Here is a 23,869-nt window from a genome sequence, read left to right as displayed (position 1 = left end):
CATCTATTTGCTTATATAGAAGGGTGTATTTACCATGATTTTGACATGTGTCAAGTTACTAATCTGAGATCTTGACATGTGTAAAAGTTAATATTTAATAGAGGATGTAAGATTACGACAAAAACAAATAAAATTGTTTTAAAAAATATTAATAATATNCATAAGATCATCTTGCTTATATAGAAGGGTGTATTTACCATGATTTTGACATGTATCAAGTTACTAATCTGAGATCTTGACATGTGTAAAAGTTAATATTTAATAGGTGATTTAAGATTACGACAAAAACAAATAAAATTGTTTTAAACAATATTAATAATATAAAAAGATAATCATCAAAAAATTATTAAAATTAAGCAGTTTTTTAAATAATTATAAGGAGATTATATATATATATATATATAATTCATAAAATTCAAAGTTAGTAACTCACTGGATCGTGACATGTGTTAGTTTTAACGATCAGAGATTAAAGTTTAAAATTAACCAGATAGTGACACGTGTCAGTTTTAACGATTAAATATCAAAATTAGTAACTCATCAGATCGTGACACGTGTAGATTTTAACGATCAGAGATCTTGACACGTGTCAATTTTAACGATCAGAAATTATAGTTTTCAAGCTTGGTAAAACGATGCATATGATCGTGACACATGTCAATTTTAACGATTAAAACAAAACAATTTCTATGATCATAAGATCATCTTGCTTATATAGAAGGGTGTATTTACCATGATTTTGACATGTATCAAGTTACTAATCTGAGATCTTGACATGTGTAAAAGTTAATATTTAATAGGTGATTTAAGATTACGACAAAAACAAATAAAATTGTTTTAAACAATATTAATAATATAAAAAGATAATCATCAAAAAATTATTAAAATTAAGCAGTTTTTTAAATAATTATAAGGAGATTATATATATATATATATATAATTCATAAAATTCAAAATTATAAATTTTTTTACTTATTAATTATATAAAAAATAGAAAAGGAATTAAGGAAAATATACAGAAAATTATTAATTCTAAAAAATGTAAATATTGACTTCTATATAAACATGGGTTGTCTCATATTATTCATCTAACAAAATAATTTATTCAAAAATATTGCTTTCAACTTTGTTCTATTGATGAACTTTTTTTAATGGGTAGGCAAATTTTCCTTATTTTTTAAAACCAAAGTATACTCATACTTTCTACTTTTTCAGTTTAGAATAGGTAAGATTAACATGTTTACCCAAAAAAATATGGAAGATTAATATATGCATCTTTATTTTCTAATACTATATTTTAAAATTTTATTGTAGTAGTTTTAGATTGTTTTATTTAATTTTTATATACATCTTTGAATTATTTGAGGTTCATATATTATTGTGCTTATAATTTTCTATTATTTCTTTAGTTATGTCAAATTAATTTTCTTCTAATTTCTCAACCTTGATTGGTTGGTCATAGACCTTTTTGTTGTGCAAACACAATTGTTACTGTTTGTTCAATCTCAAAAAGAGATAAAGAGGAGAAGGTCATCAGCCTAATGGTTGGATAAAATAGGTTAATCAAACACAAGCTTACAACAAACATAGATAGATTGAAAAAACATAAATCGTTGTTGACAGATCTATAGGAGCTTGGAGACAGAGGCTACAACATGGTGTGTCAAAGAAACTTCCATGATTACATTGGGAAATTTAACATTAGTTACTATCAAAAGATTTTGTGACATTGGATAAGAGTCTTTAGATTCATTGGTTGCTGGAGCAAACCACTTTGAGATAGCTAAAAAACATGAACATGTTCTCTCCACACAGGAGGAGTGCAGAGCCGAAGTTCTTTCTATGGTGGAGGAGGTTGGAGGCAAGGTTATCTCCCCAAGGGAGGAAGGTGGGGGAGGTTGGACGCAAGGCTATCTCTCCAAGGGACGAAGGCGGAGCGAAGGTTCTCTCCATGGTGGAGGAGGTTGGACGCAAGGTTCTCTCCATAAGGGAGGAGGGAAGAGCCGAGGTTCTCTCCATAGTTAGTCATACACTATTGTAATGTAATTTATTTTTTATTCAAAAATTCTTTTGAGCCAACAATTTAAGTGGTTAAAGAAACTTTGTAAAAATGAAAGTAAAGAGACATATAATAGTTGGCTTAATTTTTTCATATAGACATTTTTTAGGTGGTAGTAAATAATATATTTGTAACATACAATATACCTAGGTGCAAAAAATACACTTTTAATGGTTGTATAAGGATATAAATCAGTGTATTATAGTAAAAAGAAAATTTATAAATAAAGTACAATATATTTTAATATATTTTTATTAAATTTAATTTTATTTACAAAACATTAAATCCGCCCATTGGGTGGATCCTTATCTAGTCTTATATAAAGTTTGGATTTCAAAATTAGTAACTCATGTGATCGTGACACATGTCAATTTTAATTATTAGAGATTTTGTCATGTGTTATACGAAAATTTTATTTCAACAAAATTTAAAATTAATAAGATAATTATAAGAAATAAAAATTTTAAACAATTTTAATAAGTATAAAAAGATAATTCTTATATGTATACAAAAAAGATAATACTCTTCCTAATTTTTAATTACTAATTCTATAAGAAAAAAAATTAAGGAAATTATAAAATTAATTTATATAATACCATAAATAATAAAATATACTATCAATTATGAATCGTAAAAGAAAAATGATTTTAGATATTCACCATTATATAAACAAATAAATTGTTGTTATAGTTTTCTCAAATACACCACCAATAAACTTCGTTATATTATTAAAGCTATGCACAATTTTTTATGAACTATATTAATTATATTTTCTCTCTTTTTCTTTCTGTTTGTCAAAATTTAACTATGAGATCAAACTTTATATATATATATATATATATATTTACGTAATTTAGAGCATATATTTATATATTATGCATATATATATTTTCTTGGAAGTAAATTTATCTTTAAATTCATAAAAATATGAAGAAAATTAATAAATGTCTATGAATTTTTGATATTGTTATTTTTGAATTATGAGATAATGTTAGTATTCAGTTTTTTCTTTGAGAATTGTGTTTCACTAATTTTTAATTATTGTTTTTAATATTAAGTAAGATATAACTTTGATACAATACACATATTTTTTTGATTTGAAAATTGTAAATGTTATTTATTAGGATTGAGTACATAGAATTAAAATCTAATTTTATTATGATGTAATAATATCTAATTTAATAAAGTAGGGTTACACCCTCTAATAAGCTCTATCTATCTGCCATGTGTCATCTCTGAATCTTCTAGTTTATTTTTTTAGGTTTTTTTTTTCTAAAGGCCCATTCATTTTTTCTATAACAAAACCAAAAGAATATATTACAAAGATGTGATACAAAGCCTTATTGGAGCCCACATTTTTTTATAATAAAAGGCTAATTCGTTTTTTATATAACGAAACCCAAAATGGTATATTACAAGAATGTAATACAAAGTCTTATTGAAGCACAAATATGAACCCAATCTATATTATGAAAGATGGCCAACTCTCTCCATCTGAGTGACACATCAGCAGTGGAGAAAGTGCCACATGTCTATCCTTATTAAAAACAAAGAGACATATTCATATATTTATTCTTTTTTCTATCACAAAAACAGTTTCAATATTTACATAAAAAATTTAGAGAGGGGGATAACATGTTCCAAGAAAGTAGATGCACCACCAAAAGACAAAAAGGCATCAGGATTGAATCAAAGAGCCCCTTCTTCCTCTTGACGTAAACCATGAATCTATGGATATATGGTTTAAGAGTTACAATTTTGTCAATAGTTTGAAGAGTTGCAGCAGTGATAGAGATATTTGTTAATATTGTAGAGAAATTCATGAAATTTTCCCCTAAAAAAAACATTTTTTTGAAGAAGATTGGAGTTTTGTTCACTATCAAATGGAAGATAATTGAATAAAATTGTAGAATGTTGGTTTAGCAAAATACAGAGACAAAGAGGAATGAATTTTTATATTCTAATATTTAGAAGTTGTCAAAATGAAAATTAAATGAAATTCTTATTAAAAAAAAAAATTCTAGAGTTATTTTTTTTTCAACCTAAACATTAATTAAAATAAAACTCCTAGATTGGTTGCACAAACTGGAGGAGAGTTGTTTACAAAAATCGTTTCCGATAATAGCAATCTAAAAATTCTAGAGTTATATTCAAAAAATTGAAGAGCTAACATGAAAGGAAGATGTCTTAATTATATCTATTAAAGAGTTAACCAAGCTGCAAACTTGATAAATTAAAATGTAAGTATTTCATAGTATATAACTCAGAAGCTAAAAAAACTCTTTGTTACAAAATATGCATCCTTATATCAAGCTTTCATTTGGAATATTTTTTTAGAAGTTTTAGACAAGAATTGTAAAATATTTAAGCTCTCAAAACAAAGTTGTCCATGCATGTATCTAATAATTCAATAACTCAATTGCAAAATAAAGAAAAACTTATATGAAGTATTAAAAAATATCAAAATCAAAATTATATTTTTCAAGATTTCCACAATTAAAAAGTAAATAAACTCTACATAAAAAAACAAATTAGTAGCAAAATTGTTTAAAAACGGTAAGCCATAAGCCTGCGCATGCGCGAGTATTCATCTAGTTATATATAAAAGACACGTTAACAGACACGTTTTAAGATGACAGTCCTAGGTTCATGTTGCAGATGAGAAAACTGCCGGAACACCGAAAGTTGCTCACCACCAATTTGAAGTTGCCGACAAAACTACATCGTCGACTAAACAAACATCATATTGGAGAATAGGCTGAAAATGGAGAATGGACCGTAAATGGTTAATGGACCAACGAATTTTGTCGTCATGAATTTAACCAGAAAAAAAAAAAAACAAATTACAGTGTAACACGTCTTACACTTTGGACGGGGTTTTTTGTTTAGTTTTCGTATATTTTAATTATTTATTTTATTGTATTTCAATAACTTTGAGTATAATAAACTGATGAGTTTTCGTTATTTTAACTTCATTGGTGTATTACATGAGTCTGTTGATTTTTACTAACTAAATGGTATTTAAGATCCAACTAATGGTTAAGTTTGTAACGTTAATTTCCACTTTTGGCATTCATTTCTTAGTTAAGTGTACATATGTGAATTGTGATCACAACTATTGGGGCTGTATCTATAAAAAACGTAATGAGTTGACGACATATACATTATGTATTTTAGGTATCCTAAGCAATGTTCTAAAATACAGTACATATATGTTAGACGTACCGTACAGCGTCATAGTCGACTATTTAGACTACACGGTTCTATTTGTATATAGAGCAAATTTGACTACACGGTTTTATTTGTATATTCGACTATTTAAACTACACGTATGGTTAAATAAATGCATGCAACTAATTTTGGCTTTAATCTAAACGTTACAAAAACCAATTGTACTCAGCTCTTATCTTTTAATGTGTTGTAACTTAGCCTCAATCTAGAGCAATGTAAATTAGAAACAAAACTGTATATGAAAGTAAAGTGTATTAAAAGCAAAAATGAGCCCGAAAAAATCACAATTTTGTAACGGAAGGCTACTAAAATCCCACACTAAACTACATATCTTTAGAGTAATAAGACTAATAACAATGAATTCTTAAAAATATAACTGTCATTCGTATGATATTAATACATTTAAATTTATTTTTAAATGACATTAAGACATAATTAACTGTGAATATTATAAATCTACTTTCATTACATAGTAAGAACAAAATTAATTTCTGATTTCCTGTAAATTAGTAAGGTACGTACACTTTCCACTAACTATCATCTTTCATTTGTAAGGTCTCAATTTCTTTTACTTTTCTTGTCCCTTTTGTAAAAATGAAAACTCCTTACTGTACTCTAGACAAGACCTCCGATTCAGGTTTTCAATCAAAGAAGGAGTACTTGTTCGGAAAGATCGACATGAAGATGAAACTTATTGCAGGAAACTCAGCCGGAACCGTCACTGCTTACTACATATGTAAAACTTCATATGTCTTCGTTTCTTTTAAACTTTGTGGCATCGTTTGTTTACTTTTTCGATCTAACATTTAGAATGTCTTTTATAGCTTTCTTCAAAAGGCGAGACATGGGATGAGATCGATTTCAAGTTCTTGGGTAGTAATGTTATCAGACAGCCTTAAGTTCTTCATACGAATGTGTTCACAGGAGGCAAAGGTAACTGCGAAATGCAGTTCTATCTGTGGTTCGATCCCACTGCGGATCTCCACACCTACACTGTCCTTTGGAACCCTTTGAACATCATGTAAGCAATATCAACAGATTCAACTCAATGTTCTAAATCTTATTAAGCGTTAACGAGACGTTCAGAACTGTCACGATGTTGTTTGATTGTTAACATAAATTTTTAGAATTATATTTAGACTAATCAATATATCTTAATTTTCTTGATTAGTTCTGTTTTTTAAACCGTTTTCAGTTGCCAAAATTACTGTTCTTGAATTTGTTTTTTTTTTAATTGTTTTCCTTGGGATCTCAAAAGTTTTCTTGTGGATGGAATTCCAATCTGAGTGTTCAAGAACAACGAGGCTAATGGTGTGGCTTACCCATAGAGTCAGCCGATGAAGATGGTGATTGGGCCACACAAGGCCCACGAGTCACACAAGGCCGACGAGTCAAGACCGATTGGACCACCACTCCATTCAGCGCTTACTACCGAAGATTCAACGATGTTGACTGCTGTAGCCGGACCTAGATATTTTGAGACCTTACTATAATGGTTACATCACATAACATAATTGTAAAACAAAATTAGTACTATAAGCTTTACTACATTTATAAATTCAATAAAATATGATAAATAAAATTTGTTTCATTAACTTATTGGACATATTTTTAATTCTTCAATAATTTGTAAAAAACTTAGCTGATATTTTAAACACAAGTTAAGAAAAATTAAACACTTTCTAAATTTCACAAAACACAATACAAAATATAGTAATATATAGAAAGAACAAAAAACTAAAATGGATTCATTCTCAAAGTAATAAAAAAAATAAACAAACAAAAGATACATCAAAAACTCACATATTACATAAAAACCTCAATTTTAAACGCAAGAAAACAAACCCGTGCAACGCACAGGACACCGCCTAGTACAGTATAATTGTATTGCCAAATGGAGTGCGTGAACTATATATCCAGTTTAAAAATATATATATATTTGGAATATAACCTAAAATTTTATATATTTTTATTATATCCGCGTTAATACGTGGTACTTAGAAAAGGATTGCAAAAAAGTGAATCCAATTCCAAAAAGGAACAACGTTAAAAGAAGAATCTTAAAACTCATTCATGTAAGATTAAACTAAACTTAATCCTAAAAGGACAAGGATTAATTATGATTCGTAAAGCTATATAAATAGAGCACTACAATAGCCTCATTCATGTCAATAGGTAACTTCTTTTTTCACCAAACATATCTCATCATCGTTCAACTTCTTCTTCCTATCCATACGATCCGAAATCATGGCCACCAAGAAGATCTTTAGCAGTTTAGCTTCGTGCTCGTGATCATGTTTCTCCTTAGTTGCACCTCGGCTAAACTATACACAGTTGGTGGTGACTATGGATGGACTGTGAAAGACGACACTTGGGCTGAACATAGGCAATTCCACGTCGGAGATTCCCTCGTCTTCGAATACGATCAGAACGTCAACGACCTCGCTCAAGTTTCCAGCGCTTCAGAGTATGATTCATGCGATTCCTCTTCTCCTAAAGTTGTTTACAACACCGGATACGATGTCGTAACCTTCAAGGAACCAGGACATCATTACTTCATCACCTCAAATCAAATTCAATGCGTCAACGGACTTAAACTCGACGTTCTTGTCGTCCATGACACGTCACGTCCAATTCCTTCTTCACCACCACCACCGAGCAAGAACCATGAACCGTCACATCCAGTTCCTCCTCCACCACCACCGAGCAGGAACCATGAACCGTCACGTCCGATTCCTCCACCACCACCGAGCAAGAACCATGAACCTTCACGTCCAGTTCCTCCACCGCCACCGAGCAAGATAGGAAGGATCTACAAGGTAGGTGATTCCAAAGGTTGGAGCGTCTACAACAGTTACTACTATTACAAGTGGAGTAAAAATAAACAATTTTGTGTTGGAGATACTCTCTATTTCGAGTACAACAAGGACATCAGCGACGTTAGAGAAATCAGCGATGATCTTGAGTTTAAATCATGTGAATCGAATTCTACCGTAGCCGTGTACAAGTCCGGACACGATCTCGTTAAGCTCACTAAACCAGGAGTGCATTATTTTGTAAGCTTAAAGACCGGGCTTTGTCAGGCTGGCATTAAGCTTCGAGTCACGGTGCAACCATCAACCGAAGACGTTACTTTGCCGGATGTTCCCAAGAAACTCTCACCTAATAACCGCTGCAACAGGTGGAGGTGGTGGTTATGCATGATCAGACCTCATCACTAAGCATTCGGATCAACTAACTAATCAACGGTGGAGATTTTAAGTTTAAGGGTTTTTTTGTGGTGTTATTAAGAGTTTTTGTATTTTTAGTTTTCTTTTTGTTTTATTCGTTTAGTGCTTGAAATATACATTGTTTCGTTTAAAATTTTTCATATACTTTTCTAAAATTTTCGACGTTTCTATTTAGTTTAACATGAGAAATTGAGAATGCCCATGATAAAGTCATAAACATGAACATGCTTCATTATATGACGAGGGACACACCTTATATGTTGGATAAGCTTCGATAACTTATAGCTTATCAAGCTGGATTACGACAAGAGAGTAATAGAAATGTAGAATTAGGAGTTAGCTAGTTTATATTATAAACTACTCTCTCTGTTTTCCTCTGTTTCAAAATATAAGATGTTTTGAGTGAAAGCACGCAGATTAAGAAATAACCACTTATAAAAATTTCAACCAATCATAAATAAGACTGCATAAAATAAATAAGAAGATATAAAATTAATCTAAAAGTTGTCTAGAAAGTTGAAAACATCTTATATTATCAAACAAAGAAAAACTTCTAAAACATCCTATATTATGAAATGGAGGGAGTATGTGGCAAAACCATAAACAATATAATAACATACCTGCATGGCATAATAACATATGAGTTTGCCTACAAAAAAAAAAACAACATATGAGTTTTATAGAACTGCGTATATTTTTACATTCTTGTAAAATAATAAAAATATTAGTATACATGATATTAGATTAAAAGTTAGGACAATACTAGAGTTCACCTCTAGGGTGAACCTCTTCATTCACCCCTTTATAAAATAAAGAAAATAAAATTTGTATATATTATTATAAAATTTAAAACTTAAATCACTTTTTTATAAACCTAAACCGAAATATAATTTTATTCTAATTGTAAAATCTAAACCCTAACCATCTCATTTGTAAATCCAAACCGACATATAATTTTGTTCTTATTGTAAAATCTAAACCTTAACCATCTCATTTGTAAACCCAAACAACATATAATTTTGTTCTAATTGTAAAATTTAAACCCTAACCACCTCATTTATAAACCCAAACCGACATATAACTTCATTTTAATTGTAATATCTAAACCCTAATTCTCATTTATAAACTCAAACCGATATATAACCTTATTCAATTGTAAAATCTAAACCAAGTCAATATTTAACTTTCCTTAAATAAAAGTATACATAATTTGTTTTCTTAATTTGTTTTGCTTTTTAATTTATTTTTGATTTACTTTTTGAATAAAATATTAGATAGAACATTTGGATTGGTTGAAAGGAGAGGAGGTGAATACAAACCTAAGTATTTTTCTAAAAGTTATTGTAAAACACATAGTTCGGTTTGCTCTATTAATTCCAAACTGATTGAAAATATGCAAATTTATTAAAAAGCCATATGATAAATTACAGTATGTTATGGATGAACAACCATCATATTAAAAATGAGGAAGAGGTAATCTGAAGATCACAAGCTTTTTAGAACTTAAATTAGTATAATGTGTTGTTCAAAAAAAAATTAGTATAATGTATATGATAAGAGAGAGGAAGAGAATATGTTACCATCATGAAAGTATTGACACATCCTCTATATTTATAAGAAAAAGAAGTGTGTCCAACAATTTAACATTAATTTTAGATATAGTTATATATTTTTAAAATCTGCACATTTATTAGGAGCAATTAATATGAAAAATTACAATAAAATTCGGTTATTAATTATGACAATTAATATAAAAGATGTTTTCCATAAAAACAGTAACTTCATTGTATTTTTGTTATAACGTTTATCTTATAGGAAATTTAATAATAACTCATTACTTTTGTTTCCAAATTTTCGGTTTTTACTTTTTATTCATATCCAAATAATGATAGTAAATTATTTTACATATTAGGAAATTAACAAAATTAATGGTAAATATTTTAATATTAACAATAATAATAAATTTAATTTTAATTTTTATATTTTAAAATAATGTTAATTTTGCTATATATATATATATGCATTTTATTTTTTATGTCAAATATTTTTTTCTTATTTAAAAAATAATATTTTCCTTTTTTTTTTAATTTCTTATAGGAATCTCTTATATGTCCTTATTTTAAATTTAATTATATATTTTTAGTTAGATATTAAACGAAAAATTCTGGTAGAATATTATATTAAACGATTTAGATTTTATTATTTATGGTATATGCATGCTATTTCCAGTTTGATTCAATTTACAAATTTTAATAAAGTTCTCGTCGGATTAATTATTAATCGATAAATGATTGTTAGTTTCCTAAATTACAGGAACAAAAATATTCATTTAAATTATAACCCGATAAGCCACTATAAACGAAGCGGATATTTTACACCCTAATCCGCCGACTTCTTAATTTCGGGTTATTTTCTGATTTTGAATCCGAAAAAAGATTTTGTACTACTATTTAACTAATATAGAGATACCAATTAAAAAAAAAAGGCAAAACACGAACCATCTCATCACCTTATATACTTCGTTTCTGCTTCGTTACTGGTCCACAAGATATAGGATTTTGCGGCCAATCGACACTGTTGGTTGGTATCTCCGCCATGGAAAGTCATGTAGCGAAGACAAAAATCTCCGATGATTTGAGAAAAAGCGGAGGAAACTTCGATCAGATTCCGTTTGATCTCATTCCTGAAATATTCAAAGGGTCACCCGTAAAAACCCTAGCGAGGTTCCTTTGCGTATCGAAAGAATGTGATCAAGTCTTCTTCGAATCGTCCCCAAAGTCTCATCTTCACATTCAAAGATAACAAGTTAGGTACCTGGAAGCATTCCTTCTTCTCAGCGAGTCAACCCCATAATCGAGGTGAATCATTATCATCTTCTTCTTCCCTAGCAACTTACCATATGAACTGCCCTTCTCAACCGTACACAACTTTTTCTGCCTCTGTTCATGGGACATGGTTTGATTTGCCACGGACATCCTTCTAAACTCATGGTGTATAACCCTAGCACTAGACAATCCTTTACTTTGCCTCAGATCGATTCTAAGAGGTTGGATATGCAACACTTCTTGGGTTACGATCCCAACAGTGGTGATTACAAAGTGTTGTGTATGGTGAGAGGAGCGTCTAGTTTTATGGTGGACGCTTTGGCTTTGGCTCAGGAGCTTCGGGTTTTGACATTGGGAAAGGAGAATTCTTGGAGGACTATTGAAGATTTTCCTCTTCACAATCTTGAATCTCCTTATTCAACCGATATTTGTATCGATGGTGTTTTGTATTATGGTTTTTTTTTCTCGACATTGGCAAGGTTCATCATGCAATTATGAGATTTGATGTTAGGTCGAAAAATTTGATCTCATCAAAGTACCAGATTTAACAAGCAGAATTTTGCATCTAAGGCTGACAAGCTACGAGGGAAAGCTTGCAGTTTTGTTCAAGGGAAATTCTCATTGTAGACTTAATTTATTGGTTCTAGAGGATGTTGTGAAACATAAATGTTCTAAAAACTCGTGTGAGTTGCCTCCATTAGAAGGCGAAACTTACGATCGTTGTCGTCCATTTTGTGTTGCTGATGGAGGTAAGTTTTTTGTTGGCCCGTGAACACTTTTATGTTTTTGCCTACGATATGCCATGACTAAACTTTTACCCCATCTTTTCTCTCAATGATGCAGGCGAAGTTGTCTTGGCACCCTTATTTTTCGATAAAGAATAATTTTATCTTCTCTACTATAATATCAAGAAAAATGTTGTGAGAAAAGTCTACATAGAAGAAATATTCACAGAACAGAATGATCCACTTTGGGATTCAGATTCATATCATTACACATTCTCCGTCTTCCCTGGTCAGATTGATAATCTCATGTTTCTCTAAGAGTTCTCCCTCTTATCTCCATTGAAATGTTTGTTCTTATGTTGTAATTACTTGGGAGATTAAGTAATCTTTGGTCTTTTTTATTTAGTTGCAGAATTTGTTTATGTTCATAATATCGGTATTGTCTCTGATTTTGCTTAGTGTTGCATCTTGTTCATGATTATATGTAACCTCTCTGTACTAAACCTGTTTATTGCTGTCTCAACTTCTTTAATTTTGAGGCCTCCAGTAGTTTTTCTTTTTCATAATTTGCAATCTCCTAAATTTCCCATTTGATAGAAACAAGATGCTCCAATCTGCAATCTACTTGTTTTTCTTTTCATAAGTTGTAATCTCCAGAGATTACATTTAAAAAATTGTGAGCCAGAGACAAAATTCTCTAAAATAAAATTTGATACATTATTGTCAAAACAAAGTGTTACAATAAAAAGACACAATTTTCCGAAACAAAGAACATACTAAACATTTATGAATTCTTCAACAGTTGCAAAGGTAATAAAAATCAGTATCTTAATCCAAATTTCCTCCGTAAGATAACATCAAAAATTTTGGGTAGATGAACCCCTCGTTTGAGTGATCCTCGTCATGAAACCTTTGGGAAGATGTAATTCCGTTTTGGATCATTCTATATTCCGAAACAGGGTTTTGCAAAAGATTATGATGTGGTTTTTGTTCAGATTCTTTTGAGTAGTCTGATAAAATAAGGGGCTGTTATTGGATAGATGATTTCTAATTCCATATGGAATTGTAAATTCTATAAATCAAAAGACATGGATTTTGAAATAACATGTTTTATCCTTGGATTTGGATCCTTTTATTTTACACTTTCAAATCTATACAAATCCATTTAGAACATAATTTGGATTTTGAAATCCAAAAACAAATCATTAAATGAATAACATGGGATTTGAACAAGTATTTGTAAATCATAGAACCAATAACACATAATTTTGATAAGTATTTTAAACTCAATGATTTAATAACACATGATTTTTGGTTGGATTTCTAAATCCATTAAAATCATAGAACCAATAACCCCCTCTAATTCACTAGTTATTTCTTAGTAAAAAAAGAAAAGCCCAAATGTTAAGGCTTTAAATATTTAAGAGACGGCCCTCTTTATTTAGAAAGATCATACGAATTTTTCTTTAGTTTAGGTTTTCTTTCGTTCCACTGTTTTTATTTTCCACGCCTCAACCAAAAGTCTCGTATTCTACAAGTTGATGTTTGTGTCAACGAGAGGAGAGCCTTTGTTCCATACTTTAAATTCATCTCCTTCTTCGCCTGCGTTGTACTTCCAACATAATGTTTTTGACTTGAACCTGATAATATATTGAACTTTATTTAAAAGGGTTATCAGGGCTAAACGAATCCTTGGAGGAGACAATTGATTGGGGATTTAGGGCTTTTTCTTCATATGCTCGAGCATCAAATTTCTAGAAAACCATGAGCTACTCTTCATCTTCAAAGCATTCTCGTCGAGAGGCTTCTCCAGTTGTTCCGGCTTCATGCTGGTGTGGTGAAGATGTTATCACATTCACGTCGAAGACTATTGGTTATATTGGTTATGTAAATAATTTGGTTTAGTTGACTCGGTTTAGCTACTTTACTTTACTTGTATATATCACATGGATTGTACAGTTTACAGTATTAATTGAATGAGAAAATCTTTTCAATAAACTTCTTCGTCCTCATCCTCTCTCGTTTCCAACATGGTATCAGAGCCATCAAAGCTCAGATCCTTTCTAGTTTGTTGATTCTTTTCCTTCGTTGAGCTTATTTTTCTTCGATTTTGTTCTTTCCTCGTGTTCTGATGGTGACCGTTGCTCGAGCAAATCGAAAAATGGCTAAAACGAAGTCTAAATCAAGTTCCGCTGTTCGAAGATCTCAGAGATTGAACTCCGATGTTGACGATCCTGCTCCGATCTCTCTCCCAGCAGCCGATTCTCAGGTTTCCGGGTTTTCGTGAGCTGTCACATCACCAATCTTTGCTGATCCATCTCACTCTCCGTTCTTCCTCCATAGCGCCGATCATCCAGGTTTGAGCATCATCTCTCTTCGTTTAGACAAAACAAACTATGATGACTGGAGTTATGCGATGCGTATCTCTCTTGACGCTAAGAACAAAATCAAGTTTATCGATGGTAGCTTACCTAGGCCTTTAACCACGGATCCTAACTTTGATCTATGGTCACGATGTAATAGCATGGTCAAATCGTGGTTGTTGAATGCTGTTTCACCTCAGATTTATCGTAGTATCTTGCGGATCAATGATGCTACTGATATATGGCGAGATCTCTATGGTCGATATTATTTGACTAACCTTCCTCGCACGTATAATCTAACTCAAGCGATTCAGGATCTTCGTCAAGGTTCCATGTCTTTGTCTGAGTATTACACTCGCTTGAAAACTCTTTGGGATCAGTTGGATGGTTCAGAGGAGCCAGATGATCCTTTTGTTTGTGGGAAAGGTGCTCGTCTACAGCTGAAAGCAGAGAGAGCTAAAACTGTGAAGTTCTTGGCAGGTCTGAATGATTCCTACGCTATTGTTCGTAGACAGATCATTGCTAAGAAGGCGTTACCTTCTTTGGTTGAGGTATACAAGATTTTGGATCAGGATGACAGTCAGAAAGGATTCTCGCCGGTAGTTCCTCCTTCGGCTTTCCAAGTCTCTCAGACTGTTTCTCATTCTGCTTTCCAGACTTCTCAAACTGATGCTTCAGGCGCTCCTACAGTAATGTATGTGCAAAATGGTCCTAACAAAGGTAGACCAATCTGCTCTTTCTGCAACAGAGTTGGTCATATTGCTGAAAGGTGCTACAGGAAGCATGGATTTCCACCAGGTTTCACTCCGAAAAGCAAGCCTGGTGAGAAAGCTCAGAAACAACCTGTTCTCGCGGCACAGGTTTCTTTATCTACACCAGAAAAATTCTCAAACAATGTTGAAGGTCTAATTCGAAAGCTCTCTCCAGATCAGTTGCAGAGTCTCATAGCTCTTTTCAGCTCTCAGTTGCCATCCTCTTCATCAGTTCCAGCTAGAGTCGAAGCAAGTACACCTCAGACCCCATTTGATCATCTGGGTATATCATTCTCTCCCAACACTTATGCTTTTATTGGTATACTTGCTGCTTCAAAACACACACTGTCTACTGACACATGGGTGATTGACTCTGGTGCAACTCACCATGTGTCCCATGACAGAAATAGTTTTGTTACTCTGGACACTTCTGTGGATAGTTATGTGAATCTACCTACTGGTCCTCGAGTGAAAATCAGTGGAGTGGGGATGGTTCGTTTGAATAAGGACATATTGCTTCAGGATGTTCTGTTTATCCCTGAGTTTCGTTTGAGCCTTATCAGTATCAGTTCTTTGACTGATGACATTGGCTCCAAAGTGACCTTTGATACTTCTTGTTGCGAAATACAGGATCCTATCAAGGGGGTGACGATTGGTAAAGGCAGACGGATTGGAAAGCTCTATGTTCTAGATACTTCTCCATCTATTTCGATCAATGCTGTGGTGGATGTTGGTACCTGGCATAAGAGACTTGGTCATCCATCTTACTCAAGATTGGATGTACTTTCAGAAGTTTTGGGAACTACAAGACACAAGAATAAGAAGCCTGCATATTGTCATGTTTGTCACTTGGCTAAGCAGAAGAAACTTTCTTTTCCCTCGGAGAATAATATTTGTAATGCGACTTTTGAGTTGTTACATATAGATATTTGGGGACCTTTTTCGGTGGAGACAGTTGAAGGATATAGATATTTCTTGACCATAGTTGATGATCACTCACGAGCTACTTGGATTTACTTACTCAAGAACAAAAGTGATGTTCTCTCAGTATTTCCAGCTTTCATCAAAAGGGTTGAAACTCAATACAACACCAAAGTCAAATCGGTTCGCTCAGATAATGCTAAAGAACTGCAGTTAATGAATTCTATCAGTCTCAAGGCATCATATCTTATCACTCGTGTCCTGAGACACCTGAGCAAAATTCGTTTGTCGAACGTAAGCACCAACACATCCTCAATGTTGCGCGTGCTCTACGTTTTCAGTCTCAAGTTCCTCTCTCCTATTGGGGTGACTGTATCCTCACAGCTGTTTTTCTGATCAACCGGACTCCTTCTCCGTTGCTCTCAAATAAGACACCGTATGAACTTCTCACCAACAAACCACCGGACTACACTCGCATTCGAACTTTTGGTTGTCTCTGTTATGCGTCTACTTCTCCCAAGCAACGGCATAAGTTTCAACCACGTTCGAGAGCTTCCATATTCTTGGGTTATCCGGCAGGTTTTAAAGAATACAAGGTCATGGATCTGGAGAGTAATGTCATATATATATCACGACATGTTGAGTTTCATGAACACATCTTTCCATTAGCCGATCCTCCGGAGCATCTTCCTACTCATAACAACACCACACCAATGGATTCTTTGTCTCCAGGTAATGATACAAATCTTCTTCCTTCTTTGACCTCATCACAAATTTCTCCATTAACACAGAGTCTTCCATCACAAATCTCTCCATCAACACAAATTTCTACTCAAAGAGCTCGTAAACCTCCTGCTCACTTAAATGACTATCATTGTTATTCTCTTAATGATGATGTTGTTCACCCTATTTCTTCTTTTCTTTCTTATTCAAAACTCTCACCTTCATATATGTTATACATCAATAACATTACTAAGATTCCAATCCCTCAGTCTTATGATGAGGCAAGGAAATCCAAAGAATGGTGTGATGCAGTTGATAAGGAGATAGGAGCGATGGAAATAACAAATACTTGGGATGTTACCACTCTACCTCCTGGTAAGAAAGTTGTTGGCTGTAAGTGGGTCTTCACTTTAAAGTTCTATGCAGATGGAACACTTGAACGCTACAAGGCGCGTTTAGTTGCCAAAGGATATACTCAAAAAGAAGGTCTGGACTATAATGAGACATTTTCTCCGGTTGCGAAGATGGTCACTGTGAAGATGTTACTTAAGATCTCTGCTTCAAGAACGTGGTTCCTCCACCAACTTGACATATCAAACGCTTTCTTGAATGGTGATTTGGAGGAGGATATTTATATGAAGTTACCAGAGGGCTATGCAGAGCTTAAGGGGGACATTTTGCCCAAGAATGCAGTTTGTCGTTTGAAGAAATCGATTTATGGCCTGAAACAAGCATCCAGGCAATGGTTTATCAAATTTTCTGACTCACTCCTGCATTTGGGATTCACAAAATGTCATGGTGATCATACTTTGTTCACTCGAAGTCATGGAAAGGAATTCAATGTTGTGTTGGTCTACGTTGATGATATTGTCATTGCCAGCACTTCGGAGTCTAGTGCTAATGACTTGACTGCGGCTTTAAAACAGAGTTTTAAACTCCGTGAACTTGGTCCTTTGAAGTATTTTCTGGGATTGGAGATTGCTCGTAATTCTTCTGGGATCTCCATATGTCAACGAAAATACGCACTTGAGCTTCTCACCTCATCTGGTATGTTAGCGTGTAAAGATGCAGACACACATATGGTTCCTAATCTTCAGTTGTCTAAAACTTCTGGGGATTTATTGCAGAACAAAGAAATGTATCGAAGTTTGGTTGGCAGGTTAATGTATTTGACCATAACCCGGCCTGATATCACTTTTGCTGTGAATAAGTTGTGCCAATTCTCCTCTGCTCCTCGCACATCTCATCTCACTGCTGCTTATCAGGTTCTTCAATATATTAAGGGAACCGTTGGTCAAGGTCTTTTCTACTCTGCAGACCCTGACCTCACACTTAAAGGTTCTGCAGATTCAGATTATGCATCTTGTCTTGACAGTAGACGATCTACTACTGGTTTTGCTATGTTTCTGGGCTCCTCTCTTATCTCTTGGCGGTCCAAGAAACAGCAGACTATATCTCGTTCTTCTGCTGAAGCAGAATACAGAGCTCTCGCTCTTGCTTCTTGTGAGATGATGTGGCTTCGAACTCTGCTTTCTGATTTCAGGATTGGTATTTCGTCCGTTCCAGTTCTTTACTCAGATAGCACTTCAGCCATTTACATTGCCACTAATCCTGTCTTCCACGAACGCACCAAACATATTGAGGTGGATTGTCACACGGTCCGGGAAAAGCTGGACAGAGGCCTCATCAAACTGCTTCATGTGAACACACAGGATCAGGTGGCTGATATCTTGACTAAACCGTTGTTTCTTCCCCAGTTTGAGCATCTAAAATCCAAGATGAGTCTCCAAAATATATTCGTCTCATCTTGAGGGGGACTATTGGTTATATTGGTTATGTAAATAATTTGGTTTAGTTGACTCGGTTTAGCTACTTTACTTTACTTGTATATATCACATGGATTGTACAGTTTACAGTATTAATTGAATGAGAAAATCTTTTCAACAAACTTCTTCGTCCTCATCCTCTCTCGTTTCCAACAAAGACAAAAAGGAATCCATACAGGAGATTCTACCGATGCCCAATTTCTATGCAGGTACATTTGTTTTGTTTAGTTGAATTGTTGAGGTCCAATTGTTGATCATATTTTTTTCAATTCTTGATGAAACTATTGATGTGTCATAGAGAAAGAAAGAACACCATTTGTTTAAATGGGTCGATGAAGCGTTGTTAGATGAAATTAGGATGGTCAAAGAAGATCACAATGATTTGAAGAAGCTAGTGATAGATAATATGGAACTCCAAAAGACATTATGGAAGAAGATGGAGGAAGATATGATTAAGAAGATGAATGAGAAGATTGACAAGTCATCTTTGAAGACAGTAGGTATTGCGATTGTAGACAGAAATTCGAGTTTGTCAACTCCAAGTGTTAATAAAGAAAAGAACGACGTTTTTTAGTTGCTGGGTTATAATAATTAGTAAACGGGTTTAACCTAAACACTGATACATTTAACGTGAGTTCACGGTTAACATGGTTTAGGAACAGTATGCTATGGTTCCATTGGAGGCGTGTTTATATGCTTTAGAAATAAAGTTTGTATACTATTATGAAGGCTTTTGATGGTGGTTTTTTTTAAACTACAAAGTTCTTGCAAAAAAGCTGAGAATGCGACAAGTACATGGAAAAATTAGCATGTTTTTAAGAGTCCAGAAAAGTTTTTTCCACTTGTACTGCCATTATACTAATCACTCTTAATAGAAATTTCCCAAATACTAGCTTTTTTCCGATAGAAAATGCCCAAATATATTTATTGTAAACATTTAAGCCAAAGTAACTCTCATGTTTCATTGTCAGGAACATTCCTATAGCTGTATGGAATGATTGATTTGCTTTGAGGAAAAACTGAATTGTGTTCATGAATGTTTGTTGTCGAATGTGGAAACTCTCAAGTGCACCTTATCCAGAGTGGGAGGTCAAATCTATCTTGAAAAATGCTCGTTGCTTACAGAGTGCGACAATATCATGTTAGCCGCCTTATCCAGAGTGGGAGGGTAAATGTGTGATGATGTTCGAGACTTCGAGGAGTTGTGTTTTGCTTCTCGAGTTTCAACAACATGTGAACTCGTTCGTATTGATCCAGGAATTGAATCGCTAAAGGTCTTTTCATTTTATATAATATAAGATTCAGACTTGCATTTGTATGAACCTTGATGATCTTGACAATGGGTTGTTGATAGCTTTTTATTATCTTATACTTAATTCTTTAGATCTCAGACTTTAAAAATAATTCTTGGCTTCGAAAGAATGATTGTTTTGACTTTTTTTTGGTCAACGTAAAATTTTCATTAAGATGAACTTAAATAGTATGAGCTCCATTAGAAGAGGAATTAGAATGAATCATTTTTAGCTAAGTCATCAGCCAACGAATTAGTAGTTCGAGGAATGAAGAGAAAGGAGGTTACGTCCAGCACCAAACATAGGGATCAGATGTTGTGGTCGTGGAGCAGACTAATTAGCTCACTGCCTTTCTTTAACAGTTGCAAAGGTAATATACAAATAACTATCTTAATCCGATTTTCATCCATAATATGTAAAAAAAATTCAATACTGCTCAGTTTTGTACACCACTGATCTCATCATCGACTTGGCCAGTGCTTTCTCTATCCATTTGTGCTTTGAACCTGGATATTCAGCGAATCAAGTCAAATCCTCTACTTTCTTGGCAATGTCAAGCGGCAACTTTTTCGTCTCTCCGCTCCGAGTATGAATAGAGGCTGTAGCGCTAGTAGAAATAGATAGCCCAGCCGTAGCCTATACTTATCAGACCACTCTCTGCACTGCACCAACCCAGTTATTTTCTTCAATTCCTCCAGGGATGGACCCATGTTTTCATGGGGGGCTTTCAGCATATTATAAAAGCCTTTGTCACTCGGCCCGTAGTTATGTCACTACAAGAAAACCATGTATTTATAGCATAAGAAGATATGCTTTATGCTATGTTAAATAAACGTGAAATTATAGATAGCGTGCATTTATAAGTAGACGCTGTAAATGCATCGGTCAAACTTAAAAAATTTGACGCGGAAAGTTTTTGGGTTTCGCGGGTATCAATTAATAGCATATCTCATAAAAAATGCTATTGAAATGAAAAGCGGGAATTCTTTTTTTAATGCCCACCATTTGGAAAGAAAAAAAAAAAAGGAATACACGATTTTGCGTTCTCTCGACTCCTCACTTCCAAACGCCTCACCTTCTCACTCGTCTCACTCGTCTCACCTTCTCCATTTTTTTCAGTCTCTAATTTCTCAGTTTTCAATCTCTAATCTCACTTGTCGATTTCTAAGGGATTCGTTTGGCCTCACTCGTCGGATTTCTCATTCGTTTGGTTTCACTCGGAGCCTCACTCGAAGCCTCACTCGTCGGATTTCTCAGTTTTCCATCTCTAATCTGTCAAGCCTCACTCGAAGCCTCACTCGTCGATTTCTGAAAACCGAAGGTGATTCGTTTCTTTTGTTTAATCGAATCGTTTATCAAATCGTTATCACTGTTTAGTATTCTTATCAAACCGAAGATGATTCGTTTCTTTTGTTCTTTTGCATGCAGATTTCAAGATTCGTTTGAGTTTAAGGTACTGTAAATTTGCGTTTTTGTTCTAAATTTTCGTTATGTGTGGGAATATAGATCTAATTAGATCTTTTCGTCTAATTAGACCTTTTCGTCTAATTAGATCTTTTTGTCTAATTAGATCTTTTCGTCTAATTAGATCTTTTCGTCTAGCTTAGATAAGCCATGGTCATGCACTTACCTTTGCCAAGAAGATTATGAACCTCAATCAAGCAAGAAAACACTTCTAGAAGCCTCCTACAACGTCCTATGCCTTAGATCTCACCAGAAAACGCCACCAATCCACATAAGTCACCAAGAACACCAAGAACACTCTTCCTCTCTTTTGTTTCTCTCAAAAGCGGCCAAAGTCGACTAATGAGACAAAAGAATCGATTTCAGGGTTTTCCTTTTCCCTTTGCCCAAAACGCAGCGTTTAACTTAAACTTGTCCACACAAAACTGAACTTGCATCGACCAATGCAGCTATTGCATCGACCGATGCAACCCCTAAACCGAGATTTCGGTTCGCGGATGTTACAATTCTCCCCCACAATCTAGATTCGTCCTTGAATCTCAAACAACCATCAGCCAAGGACTCCCGTGCAATCGTCTCCACGGCCCGCACTCCTCCGACCAATCTACGGAAGGTCACCTCTAGGCGATAGACTCACGCTCCAGGCATTATTTGCTCTCGACTTTTGGACTTTCCTTTACTCATAGGCAGAAACCTTGAGTTTTTATTGGCTCCTCATCAGACCTAAGTCTGCATGCCATAATATATAAGGAAAATCCAATACTCGTCTCTCGGGTTGCCACCCTACAGCGCGCCCCCGGATCGTCATCCGAAGTCGATATACCCCCAAGCCACAATGTCTCAGAATATGACAATACTAGGAGAACCAAAGTCCCCCAAGAGTCGCGAGCAACCAATTCTGAACACGTCCGAGTCCTATCCCTATCTATGTTTGCTTCCCGTGGCTCGCGTAAAACATCTCAATGTCCTACCAACCACATATCCCCTCACTGGAATACCTCATGACCACACAAGGATCATATACCTGCCACAAGGCCAAACAAATATCCTAAACAGGACCGTCACAAAGACCAAACAATCTGTCCTAAACATGACCGTCACAAAGACCAAACAATCTGTCCTAAACAGGACCGTCACAAAGACCAAACAATTTGTCCTAAACTGAACCGTCACAAAGACCATCTGTCCTAAACAGTCACAAAGACCATATGTCATAAACAGGACCGTCACAAAGACCATCTGTCCTAAACAGGACTGTCACAAAGACCATCTGTCCTAAACACGACCGTCACAAAGACCACACAATGTCTAAAAAGACTGCCACACACGGCACAATGACTCAAAAGTCCGCCACTAAGGCCAAACAAGCCCCTCCAAGGCCCTCCACCACTAAAAATGGACAAATTCTAACTCACAAAAACTTTCCATTTTTAGCNTTTTGGAAACTCCTATTCCAGGAAACTTTCCTCCAAAAACCCCGCCTCACGGAAACTTTGTACCCCGAGCACCACCTCATCCTGTTACTGAGTCGCACAANACTCTCATCAAAGGAATCTTCTTCTTCCGAAGTTCCTTGATCCTCCTCCCGAGAACCCTCACTGGTCTCGCCTCCAAAGTCATGTTGGATTGAAGATCCTCAGGAATCTTAACCAACACCAGCTCTACCTCACCGAGACACTTCCGCAACATATACACATGGAAAACCTTATGGAACGCACGCATAACCTCAGGTAACTCCAGTCTATATGCCACTGTTCCAACTCGCTCAATCACTCTGAACGGACACATATACCTCGGACGCAACTTAGTCTCAGTCAATGACCTGTTCGGACCCCGCAACATGGCCATCTTGAGGTACACTCTGTCTCCTACCTAAAAATCAAGATCTCTCCTCCTCTTATCAGCATAACTCTTCTGCCTATCCTGAGCCTCCTTCATGTTCATCTTGAGAACCTGAATCTTCTCTGAGGTCTCCTGAACAAAATCTGCCCCGAACATGCTCCTCTCCCCCACCTGAGTCCAGCATAACGGTGTACGACACGACCTCCCATACAAAGCCTCATAAGGAGCCATCCCAATACTCGCCTGATAACTGTTGTTGTAAGAAAACTCTAACAGGTTCAGGTGATCTGCCCAATGGCCACTCCAATCCAAAACACACATCCTCAGCAAATCCTCCAGCGTCTGGATCGTCCTCTCTGACTGCCCATCTGTCTGGGGATGATAAGCTATACTCATATGCACCTTAGTGCCCATCTCTGCCTGAAATGCCTTCCAGAACACCGAAGTGAAATTAGAATCCCTATCAGACACAATACTCGATGGCACCCCATGCAACCTGACTATCTCTCTCACATAATTCTTAGCCAAGACTGCTGCTCCATCAGTCTTCTTAATGGCCAGAAAATGTGCTGACTTAGTCAACCGGTCAACAATGACCCAAATAGCATCAAACGTC

General features: G+C 34.6%; 1 protein-coding gene across 1 annotated transcript; it reads left to right on the top strand.

Moving 5' to 3' along the window:
* Nucleotides 5,885-8,511, top strand: LOC104728078. Its single transcript, XM_010447113.2, has 4 exons — nt 5,885-6,026; nt 6,128-6,163; nt 6,215-6,311; nt 7,569-8,511. The coding sequence occupies exons 1-4, from the start codon at nt 5,885-5,887 to the stop codon at nt 8,509-8,511; spliced, it is 1,218 nt and encodes a 405-aa protein (XP_010445415.2).

Source organism: Camelina sativa, chromosome 11 (assembly GCF_000633955.1).
Source record: "Camelina sativa cultivar DH55 chromosome 11, Cs, whole genome shotgun sequence".
In the NCBI taxonomy this organism is placed as follows: Eukaryota; Viridiplantae; Streptophyta; class Magnoliopsida; order Brassicales; family Brassicaceae; genus Camelina; species Camelina sativa.
This window is presented reverse-complemented; position numbering and strand designations above follow the sequence as displayed.